This window comes from Glycine max (genome assembly GCF_000004515.6).
Source record: "Glycine max cultivar Williams 82 chromosome 7 unlocalized genomic scaffold, Glycine_max_v4.0 Gm07_scaffold_69, whole genome shotgun sequence".
Lineage (NCBI taxonomy): Eukaryota > Viridiplantae > Streptophyta > Magnoliopsida > Fabales > Fabaceae > Glycine > Glycine max.
Window position 1 is genome coordinate 11,075 of NW_024464673.1, and position 12,712 is coordinate 23,786.

The 12,712-nt window shown below is 30.7% G+C and overlaps 1 protein-coding gene across 3 annotated transcripts in view; it reads right to left on the minus strand.

Moving 5' to 3' along the window:
• Positions 1-666: 666 nt before the first annotated feature.
• The window catches only part of LOC100780862 (uncharacterized), a 96,657-nt gene continuing 84,611 nt past the window's right edge, over positions 667-12,712 (minus strand). For 2 of the 3 annotated variants that reach the window (XM_041013681.1, XM_041013683.1), the window contains 3 exons: positions 2,601-2,751; positions 1,152-1,982; positions 667-889 (listed from right to left, as the gene is read on the minus strand). In XM_041013681.1, the coding sequence (XP_040869615.1) occupies positions 1,167-1,982; positions 2,601-2,751 (967 nt within the window). In that variant the 3' untranslated portion in view covers positions 667-889; positions 1,152-1,166. Of the gene's footprint in view, positions 890-1,151; positions 1,983-2,600; positions 3,066-12,712 lie in introns of all 3 variants that reach the window. The other variant, XM_041013682.1, reaches the window with a different exon arrangement.

Here is a 12,712-nt window from a genome sequence, read left to right on the forward strand (position 1 = left end):
CCTACGGACACGACACTCGGACTTCCGAACTTTACTACTTGTCACGATTTGGTGCACTTGCTAAAGTCTTAACACTGCCTCCGTTTTCCGTTCAGCGTCTAATGAGGATGCTCCTCCATGCACACAGGCTTCTTCAGACCATTGATCATGCTGCCATACTAGGCATTAGCTTTGCAGTTACTAACATCCCTTACTTTTTGAAGTTGGGATATCTATTATTGTTTGTGGATATGCCATTGCTCAAATGTTTTATCTGCCTTTCAAGAGAAGATACTATACGCCCATGGAATTGTGGGCATTATTTGCTTGGTAGCTGTTGCTGTTTCTGTGGTTTGACTTCGGTCACTAGCAATTCATGGTAAATTTATAATTATTAAAAAAAGTAACTATTTTTAATATATTTGTTATTATTCTTAATTTAATCTTGTTTTACTTTAAAAAAACCCAATTAATTATTATTTAATAACTTTTTAAAAGGATAATTATTACACCTATTTCTAACTAAAACAACAATTAATTAGCTTATGTCTTAGCTAGGAACCAAAGTAATATTAATTTGTAAAGTTAAGTTCAATAATCAAATTTCACTTTTTCAATTAATTGTATTCCTCAACACACACTAACTAGCTTATCTCTTAGCTAGGAATTAAAGTAATATTAATTTGCTTTTTAGAGCAAAAATTATATTAACAGGTAAATTATTTAATAATCTGGAGTAAATAAACACTTAAGTGTGTACTAGTGTCGAATTCACGTTTGAAAATGAAATGTCAAATCCTGAAAGCGGCATTGACGTAGACTCATGAAAAAGGTCTTAATTTGTTCATCTCCTCTAACCATTTTTTCTTGGTGAATCAATCTCCTCTAAGTGCAATATTGGAGTCATATCCTAAACAAATTATAAAAATTATGTTAGTTAATAATAATAATAATAATAATAATAATAATAATAATAATAATAATAATAATAATAATAATAATAACAGCAACACGACTATGACAAAGACGACGAAAGATAAATTTTTTTGAATTTAATTATAAATTAGACACAGTAATTAAATTCTTTTCAAAATTTAAATTAATCTTGTCACGTAACATACTAATAAAAACTAAATTTTTGATTATAATAACAGTTGAATAAAAAGACATACCCTTGCCAGAAATGCCTATCGATTTTGCATGGCAGAGTTGAGATCAGTTTCCAATGGGATATCATATCCAAAGTTAAGCAGAGGTGCCACAAGATTGACTAGTAACAGCTTGTCTGTTTTGATTGTACCTGCACACAAACTTTCCATCCTCTCGCAATACAATACTGTGAATTCCTCCAAGGACGGGAAACTTAAACTCCCTTTGTAGAACCTTCTCAGCTTTCTTAATACTTCAAGTTTCAAACAATTGAGCTGCTGAAATATTATCTCATTCTCATCTGATTCATCCCCTTCCTCTGTTGAAGACACTATCTCTTCAATTGAATCACACCAACCTATCTCCATTGTTTTGAGTTGACCCAAACTTCTTGCTGTTGAGGATGTGAACAAATAGAGCAGACTCTTGCAACTTTTTACTTTCAAATATGTCAGATTGGAGAAAGACACTGTGCATGGTACCAGATTTATTGAACTCAAACAGCTGATTACTTGCAATGTTTCTAGATTTCTGAGAAAGGGCACAATCCCAGAGTTCTCTGGCCCAATGGAAACAAGCTCTGGAAGGGAGTCCGGGCATATCACTTTCAGCTGTGAAACCAATCCATCCTCATCCACATTAAGACTATCAAAGCAGAAAATCTCTTTGAAGGAACCATCACACACCTCAAGCTTCTCTATATTGGGCACCCGTTGTAGAAATACATCGGACTCAAAATGAAAGAACAGAGCAAGAACTTTTAACTCGTTTAAGTGGTTTCCCTGGAATTCTCCACTCAAAATCATGTTGAGTTCATGTTGACCGAGTGTCAGGTGCTCTATGTTGGGTGTAAGCTACGAAGAGAAACCAACAATGAAGAAAAAGCAGGTTAGGGCAGTTATAGATCCAGCTCTTTTTATATAATTGAAATAATGAACTTTCATGCTAAAATAAGTCCAATAATTAATGACAAATTAACCAATTCAATTAAATAGGTGCAAACAAGTCAATTTAAAAGAAATCAGTTTACTTAAAAACCAAAAAAGAAAAAAAGACGAACTAGGCTAGCTATTTATAAGGTGGAAAAGGATACCATAAAAAGAATAAGGTGGAGAAAGGATATTCACACCGTATGTCGACTTTAATATTTTAAGACGGGAAAAATGATAAATGAGATTATTAGTAAGATTGTAGAAGAAAATAATGAGAATAAGGATCGTACCTCAAATGCTGTTTCACATCATGAATGCAACATGTTCCATTATAAATTCATCATGATCAATATTGAATAGTAGCTGTAGCCGTATTATCTGACTTATGTAGATAAATAAAATAAAAATGGAAGCCAATATGCGTAGAAGATGGATAGAAGACTCAACATAGCATATATAACTGTATAAGGGAAAGGTTCACAACTTTTTAATTTTAACAGGATGGCAATTGGTTCATATATATAGAAGTAGTAATGATACCTTTTGAAAACAGACTTGATTTAGAGCATGTGGTTCTAGATGTGTAAATGGCTTCAAGATGTCATACTTTAACTTTGGCAGATCACAGAGTGCCAATGACTTGACTTGGGGGAACGTAAGCTCAACATTTGAATTCCAAACATTCTCCAGATTTGGCAGCCGCTCTAAAATCAATGTCTTCAGGGCAAAAGGGAGTGGTTCCATAGTTGTCACATCAAATATGATTTTCACAAAATCACAGTTTCGAACTTTCAATGTTTCCAAATTAGGTAATAAAGGAAGTAAAGACAAGGGTAAGACCGCATCTGATAAAAAATGGCAGCCGTCCACAATCAAGGTGTCTAAGTAAGTGAAGCGGAAGTGTGGGGGGATATGCAGTGAGTGAAGCCTAAGCCATATCTCTTGTACTGGGCTATCTTTGAGGTCAAGATCTGATTCCCATGGCCAACTTGCAGAGTGCCATAACTGCAAACGTAAAAGAATAAAAAAAAGAGTAGTATTAATCTGTAGGAAGAAATGCATCCCCAATCGCACCAAATAACTAATGTGCTCTCAATTTTTAAAGTGTAATTATTTTTAAAATAATAAATTAAAAAAAGTAACAAATTTCTGATTATAGTCCAGATTTCCGTTAATCGTGGATGCACTCTAATCAAAATCTGCCTTCAAAATTATTTAAATAATTTGTAAAGGAAAAAAAATCAGCTCCTGGCCTCCTTGAGTTGATCTCTGGATGAATGCGCCTGAGACAACAGTTTTCAACTAGTTGATTCTAGTACATTCATTCTAAATTTATCATCAAATACACATAATGAAAGTATTTTCCAGAATATTTTTTATATGTCTTTGTTGCACTCATAAAAAAGTTTCTAGATATTTGTATCAGAGAGTAGATTATTTTTCAAAATTCAAAATTAATCATTCGACAAAACATACGCATGATCAAAGCTAGACAGTGGGTCGAGTATTTTTTTATCTTAGAAAAATTAAAAAAAAAATTAACATATTTATTGGTCTCAACTGACGAGTTATTTATAAGAAAATCACACAAATTCAATGACCCTTCCTTATAAAAAATTCATATATGCAATGATTACTAATAAATAAAACACATTTAATCTCCGTCAAAATATAAGATCCAAATGTTCTCGAAGATACTTTTCTCTCCAACACAATATATACCATTAGATTGAGCTTGCAGTCACGTCATACAATTAAGTTGGCAAACAAAATTATTTGACTTATATTAATCTCTTGCCTTATACTAAAAAAAGAATCTCTTAATTTTTTAGTAAGCTATAACTCACTAATATTTAAATAATTATTTTTTATATGCCTAACTTATACTACTTAACTTTTATTTGTATTAGTAATTAATAATAATAATATACCGTGAATCTAAACTTCTTCAAGTCACTCTAATTTTTTTAATATCTATTTAATTTATTTTTATGTATAAATGAAGAAATAACAAAAAGTTAAAGAAAATTAAAAAAATGAACAACTAACATTTTAACTACCTAATCTAGATTTTAAATATAATTAGTATCTTAATCCTAGAAGATAATTTTTTTATATAGTTAAAATTGCTAAAAGATAAATATTTTGAATATGTATATAAGAGTGGATTATAAAAGATTGATAGTGTCTTTTATTGAATAGGATTAATATAAATAAAATTAAATGGTTTACTAATAAAATAAAAATTAAATAATTTTCAAATCATTTTTACAATGACTTGAAAGAGTTTGGATTCATTTTATATTATTAATATATATATATATATATATATATATATATATATATATATATATATATATATATATATATATAAAAGTTAAGTAGCATTGATAAAGTACATAGAAAATAAATTAAATTATTTAAATATTATGAGTTTAACGTAAAAAATTAATATTAGCCAAATTGGATTGACACATAAATTTGAAGATGAATCTAATTAACCTAACGGTGTATATTTTGCATTATAACAACAACATATACCAATATCAATCATATTTAATCAAAATAATTGAAAACATACCTTTTTCCAAAATGCCTCCCGCATGGTAGAGTTCAGGTCATTTTCCAATTTGATAGGATCTGAGTGCCTCCAAGTTGGTTCAAGTTGAACTTGAACCAACTTGTCTGCTTTTAGGGTACCTGGACATAATGTTTCCATCCACTCGCAATAGATTACTGACAATTCCTCCAATGATGGGAAACTTAATAAACTTCCTTTATAGAAGCTTCTCAGCTTTGATAAATATTCAAGTTTCAAACAATTGAGCTGCGGAAATATAATCTCCTCCTCATGTGATTCATCCCCGTCCTTAGAGACTACTACCTCTTCAATTGAATAACAGCAACTTATCTTCATTGTTTTGAGTTGACCCAAACTTCTTGCTGTGGAGGATGTGAACAAATATAGCAGGCTGTCGCAATCTTGTACTTGCAAATGTGTCAGATTGGAAAAAGACACTGTAGATGGTACCAAGTCTTTTAAACTAGAACAACCTATTACTTCCAAGGTTTCTAGATTTCCCAGTAAGGGCTGAATCCAAGAGTTCTCTAACCCAATGGAAACAAGCTCTGGAAGGGACTCCAAGCATAAGACTTTGAGCTGTAATAGGAGTCCAGCCTCATCCACATTAAGACTATCAAAGCAGAAAATCTCCTTGAAGGAACCATCATACACCACAAGCTTCTCTATATTGGGCGCCAGTTGTAGAATTTCATATGGAAATACATTCGACCCAATATGAAAGCACAGAGTAAGAACTTGTAACTTGTGTAAGAAGTTTGTCTGAAATTCTCCACGCTTGATCATCTCCAGTCCTATTTCACCGAGTGACAGGCACTGTAAGTTGGATGTAGGCTACCAAGAGAAACCGATAACCAAGCAAAAGCAGGTTAGGGAGGTTGTAAAAGAGATGAACCTGCAGGCTAGCTAGCTATTAATAAGGTGGAAGGGATTTTGATACGGTATGTGCCTAAACAAATTTATTTATTTGTAGTTTAAAATTTTAGATGGAAAAGGTGATAAAGGAGACCTTAAGGGAGGTAGTAGTGGTTCCACCGGAGAAGAAAATGATGAAAAATTCGATCCTTTAGATGGTAGGGAGATTGTTTATAAAGATTTGAAAACCATCCATACATGATATTTGATAAAGTAAAATGGCGTGTGTAAGATTCTATATAATTGTCTGTATTAATAAGAATAAAGCTCAAACCTAAAATGTCATTGTTGTGTCATGAATGCAACATGTACCCTTAAGTGTATTCTTTTACTTATTTATGTAAAACATGAAAAATGGGAGTTAATAGGTATAGAAGATAGAACACGGCATATATATATATAGCAATGTACGTGAAATTCTCACATTTTAATTTTAAGAGAATGTTCATATCACTCATGTTGAACAATAAAAATGAAGTATTGCAATTATATTTAATTTGCAGGCATGAGATTATGCAGTAAGGACAAAGTTGTAACACAATAGTACCATTTCATCCTCGGTAGGTGTCTGGAACATGTGACACTGCAGTGAGCAGTAGTAAAAATACTTGAACTTGGGCAAACCTTGTAGTTTCAATGAGCTCACACAGGGACAAGGGAACGTAAGCTCCAGATTTGCTTCTCTTGGATCTGCATTATCCTCTGCAACAATAACATGTTGTAGAAGTTGCATGGTTAGAATTCCATGAGGATCTTCATTCCAGACATTCTCCAGTTTTGGCAGCCTCTCTAAAGTCAATTTCTTGAGGGAAAAAGGGAGAGGTCTAGGGAAGGCTGCTGCTCCCAATCCCGTAGTTGTTTTCACGTCAAATATGCTTTTCACAGAACCACACTTTCGGACTTTTAATTCTTCCAAATTAGTTAACAAAGGAAGTAAATAGAAGGGTATGACAACATCGGTTAAAAATTGGCATCCATCCACAGTCAAAGAGTTCAAGTTACTGAAGCACGACTTTGGGATCCACCGTGAGTCAAGCCATATCACTTGTAGTGGGCTATCTCTGAGACTAAGAGATGATTCAGTACTTGCAGACTGCAAACGCTGTGCATGCAAAATAGGATATTATTTACAAAAGGCTAATATGTCAGTTTCATAGCTCGCGATTGCATTATAACAAATAGATAGATTAGTCATAAATCAGTTACTTTATTAATACTGAATTTAGTTAATAAGAAGACAAAGAAAAAGAGAGGAACTTGATATTAGACATAGAGACGCATGAAATCAGTGGCGGAACTTTGAGAAAAAAAATATTGGAGGAACCAAAATATTTTTTATATAGTATAATTTTTTTTACTTTTGTCTGAAAAATTAAAAATTTCATTTCCGTTTAACAAATGAAAAAAATAGCTCTCTCTCTCTCTCTCTATATATATATATATATATTGTTAGAATTAAATATGTAGGTTAAAGATCTAATCCATCATATTATTAATTTTGATAAAAAAAATTATTATTTATTTATTATTAAATTGTTAACTTGATAGATTTGGATTAAAATTAAACACATGTTATATGATAGAAATTATAATAATAATAATAATCAATTCTTTTATAATTTTAGTCATAAGATTATAATGAAATAAGATAATAATAATGGAGACAGATTAATGTATCTATAACAGTCTTTATTGAAAAAAAATAATTAATCTTATTTATTAAATTATATATATAAATAATTCACATATGTGGATGACATCATTAAATTAATTAAATTAATTGAAGTGAAAATTTTTAGTTGTTCATATTATTTTAAACTTTCAATGAAAAATTCTTGATAATAAATATAATAATTTTTTTACTTTGAGATTATCATATTAATTAAAAATATATTTATTATATTTTAATGAAAAAAACCTAATATCTTAAAACTCAATAGTCAAATGGATAATAAATATAAATAAATTTTTATATAATTAATAATTAATAATAAAAAATGAATCCATGGACTCTTGCTATTTTGGTATAAGATGAGGAAGCCAACGCCAAAGAATGATGGGACTGAGTTGTGTGACAGACAGATAAATGTAGGCTATAAGAAAACTTGACGGCATACTTGAGGGAGCAATTATATCCATTGTTTATTATAAAATTACATTCCAAGTTTCATCATCAATCATCAGGGGACCATTAAAACACCTTCCTTCCTTCATCACGATAAATGTAGGCTATAAGAAAACTTGACGGCATACTTGTTTCTAACTTAATTTAAATATTTTTAAAAGAAAACATCAATTATTTAAAATAATAATACATCCTAACATAAATTATTTTTCATAAATTTAAAATGTAATTTATATGTTAAAAATTATATATTAGAAAATTTAATTATAATATAATTTATATACTTAAAATATTTATTTATTATAAATTACAAATTCTTGTTGTATAAATAAATATTTACTTTCTGCCATTCATGTGCTAAAATACTAAATATGGATAGCTGCACAAAAGGTTAAATAAAAAATATATAAGTAAATAACATGATAATTTATTTTTATCAATGATGAAATTATGAATGATTCGATTAAGAAATATTTTATCATTTACTCTTAGGTGTAATAATGTCATTTTATTTTCACGATATTTTATATTTTAACAAAAAAAGAAAAAAAATATATTTTATCCTTATTTTTCAGTATGTATAAAAGATATTTTTTTTATCAATTAATATTAGTTGTTAGTTTTTTTATTAAAATATTAGTGAAAGTATGGTAACTTAAAACCTCTTTCATCCTTTACCCTTCAAATCCTTCTTTCCAACTAAAAAATCAACCTTGTAAGTTATAATAACGTCTCATGTGACTTTTATTTTATAGATATATAAATAGTCACAAATTATATGGATAAATTTGTTAACTTATTATCACGTTTATATATTATTTTATATATTTAAAGTCAAATGTAACTTGTTCAATTTCACAAATCAACAAGTTAATTTTTTTTAATTAAGTTTTTAACTCCTCATATTTTTATATTCTAATTTTTCCCCTCAATTTTTTTACAATTTTCAATCTTTCTTTAAAGTTTTAATCCCTCTAAAAATGTGTTCGTCGATCCATTTGTAGTCGTTTTTTTTCCTTAAATATAACATAAACAATAGGATTAATAATGAGCAAAAATTTCTAGAAGGACTAAAAATGTTAACAAAAAATTAATGGATGACAATCAAATATGAATTGAAGTTTATTTATTTTGATTAAAAAGAAAAGTTGTAAGATGAGGGAAAGTTTTCTTTATGACTACGCTGGCTACATGAAGTAGTCAAATTCGTATTATTTTAAATTTTATGAATGAATTTTTTTAAAACAAAAATGATTAATAAATTTATATAAATGCTGGTTTTTTGAGCTAACATATTTATATCTTAAGAAATTTAACATACTTGCTGGTTAAGGCTTTTTATGGAAAAAACAAGGATTTATAATTTTCATTCATGGCAAGTAATTTTTTTTAATTTGTTTTTTTAAGGAAAGAAGAAAAGTTAATAAAACTAGGAGAATTTGTAATAAATATAAGTTTAAATATGTATTTGATAAATGAGAATTTGTAATAAATATAAGTTTAAATATGTATTTGATAAATGAGAATTTGTAATAAATATAAGTTTAAATATGTATTTGATAAATGTAAGTTAATATTTTTTTATTTTTGTCTCTGGTAAGTTTTTTTTTTTTAACTTTAGTCCTTGAAAGTTTATGCTTTTTTAATTTTGATCTCCGTAATATGTTTTACTCATTTTTTATTTTATAAGTTTGTATTTTTTTAATTTTAATTTCGTGCAGAGGATTATAAATGAATATTTTAAAATATTAAAGAGACTAAAATTTAAAAAAACATTAGCGTATTAAAAATGAATGAAATAACCTAAAAAGACTAAAATTAACAAAAATAATAACTTTGAAGAACAAAAATAAAAAAGGACGAATAAAAAAATACTAACAAGATAAATAAAAATATATTTAAATCATAAATAAATGAATAAGTACCTTGTTGAAACCTTCTTGTATGGTGGCATTCAAGTCTCCTTCACACTGCCATTTGGCTTCCTCTTTTCCTTCTTCATCAGCAGTAACTATGTTTTGTAACTTTGCTGCTCTTGCGCCACCCTCCGTGAATCTTTGCATCAATGGGCATTCTCTCACAATCAATACTTCCAATGACGGGAATTTGAATTCATAGTTCTTGTAACTGCAAAAACTTTTCAGCTTTTTTAGCCCCTCAAGTTCTATAGTAATCAATTTGCCAAACACTATTTGCTCTGCTTCTTCATTTCCCTCATTGCTTACTATTTCCTCTAATTCATGACATTCGCTTATCTTCATGGACTTAAGTTGAACCAAGCTTTTTGCCGTTGAGGATGCCATTAAATTCCTTAATCCTTTACAATCCTCTACTTTCAAATTTGTCAAGTAAGCCAATGATACCGAGGGAGGAGCCAAATTCCTCAATATATGGCACTCAGATAAGCTCAAAAGCTCTAGTCTCTGTAGAACTGATTCTCGTTCAAATCCTATACCCTTTATCTTCGACAACCACAAATACAATTCCTTCAGCTGTAATACGGTTCCCAAACGTGACTCCGACGACTCTTGAAGCAAATGTTCAGCTTCCGTCAAGCGTAACTTTTCTAGATTTGGCATTCTGTACAGAATTTGACAGAGACGTTCACCATCATTAACTTTGCATAACGAAAGCACTTTTAAACGGTGCATTGGATGCTTCACAGTGTTGCTCAATAACCACTTCTGTGCTTCGTCAAAGTCAATATGCAAATACTCCAAGTTGGGGAATATCTACAGAAAAATAAAAGAAAAGTAAATAGTAAACTATGAAGAAGGAAGCTTATCCCTGATGGAGCACATTGGTTACTCTGGGGTCCCATCAAGACTAAAAAATGCTCTTAAATTATAATAATTATCAAACATTCCCTTCAATTCTAAATAAAAGAGGGATTAGGGGACGAGAGACGTTAAATTAATAATCCATATTATATTTAGCAGGGCTATATCTTTTTTAAGTATGCCACACATCTTACAATATCACTCTCCATTTATGTCTCACTATATGACTTACCTTTTCAGCTGACATAACTGCTTCATCTTCTTCATTGCTCCTTTCTCCGGTTCCGAATGTTTTTAGCTTCTTGTTACATTTCTCTACTGCCAACTTCTTCAATTTTGGACACTCTATAGGATGTCTCCCCCTGTAGAAATGCTGGATGCTTGATAGGTAACCTAAATACATGTAGGTTAGTTCAGGAAACACTAATTGTTCAGTGTTTGTTTCGGATCCATCTTCAGAGGCAACAATTTCCACAATTCCATCACAACTTTCTACCGACATGTATTCAAGCTTTGGAACATCTTTGGCCACAGAAGCTGGAAATACATTCCTCAGTCTTTTACAATCATCCATCTCTATACTCTGCAGTTTTTTGAAGTTAAGAATTCCTCCCGGATCCCTGCTCCACACCTGCTCCAACTTTGGGAGTCTCCTTACATCAACAACCTGCAAATTTGTGTCTATCCCACCAGATGCATCTACTTGCTGAGAATCTTTGATTTCAAAAATCACTTCCACTGACTCACAAGAATAAACCTTCAAGCTGTTCAAACTCGCAAACCATCCTTCCATGTGACTCGGAAAAATTTTGTCTAGTTTATTGCAACTATCAATGTTCACAGAAGTGACACTAGAAAAGGAATCAGCACTCACTTCAGCTTGCCATATGTCTGTTAACTCATCCATTTCGTTGAGGTGGATTTCCTCCAACTTAGGAAAGACGTAGACCTGCACTTTGATGGAAACAAGCCATTATTTGGTAACGAAACTAAACAGAAATGCATAACATTCAGTCAACTATACAAATTTCCTTATTTACTCCTATACACACCTTGTCTGCACTATTTCCTTCTGTGCTAAAAATCTTCTCCATCATTTTACACTTGCTTACAAACAGGCCTTTCAGTTTCCTCAAATTGCTGGCCACGGACAATGAACACAAATATCTCAAATTATGACAATCTTTCACAACTAATTTTATTAAGTTTTGAAAGCAGAAGTTTGACGGGGGCTGGTCGCTCCATATCTTCTGGATCTTGTTCATTGAGATTAAATTCAAGTTCTCTAAGTTTGGTATTTCAACCTGCAAGCACATACACAATTAACATATTTACAACTGAAAAATAATTAGTCACAAACTAATTAAAAAATTTAAAGGAAAAATATGCACTATCATACCAGTTCACCAAAAAGAGGAGGAGTCATAACAGTAATTTGTATCTGATCCCTGTTTGTAGAAGACCCCTCTACTGTGGTATAAAAACTAGTGAATGATGATAATGATTCAAGTGACAAAGACATCAACTTAAGAAACTCAATCTTATCAGAATTGTCAGGTATTTTAATGATCTCCTCTAAAGAACCACAATTGGAGACACCAATTGTTTCAAGACTCGCAAGCAATTTAACCATGCAAAAGGAGAAAAGATTCTTCAATTGGTCACACTTCTCGACCTTGATGGTTTTTAATTTGGTGAATGAGCAATCTGTAAATGGACTAAAACATATCATCTCTGTACCTGAACTAAAGTATATCATCTCTATCTTTCTTAGTTCGTAGAGACATAGAGATTCCAACTTGGGAAAAACATCCTGAGGATAAAACAAATCCTTTGAGTTGATGATATATTTGATGCTAGGGTTGTTTATGATGGATAAGTGTTTCAGATGTGGAAATCCATCCAAATTCAACTCATTAATAACATCTTGAACACCATTCAGCTCTCCCAACAACAAATTTTCAACTCTTTTAAACAACAACTTTATTCCTTTCTGAGAGTGAATATTGTCAGTGTCATCCTTCAGCTCCAATGCCAAAGATTTGAACTTTTCATACTTATTAGGCATCCTGAAATCTCCAACTGAAAGCGTTTTGAAGTTCCCAATCTCAATCTTGTAATCATTTAACTTGTCAAAGAACAATTCCTTGGGAAAAAATTGGGCACATGGAATACTTAAGTCCACCACATGCAATTGATGCAAATGCTTTAGTTGAGAAAGAAACGAAATTTGACAATGGTTTCTCTCTCC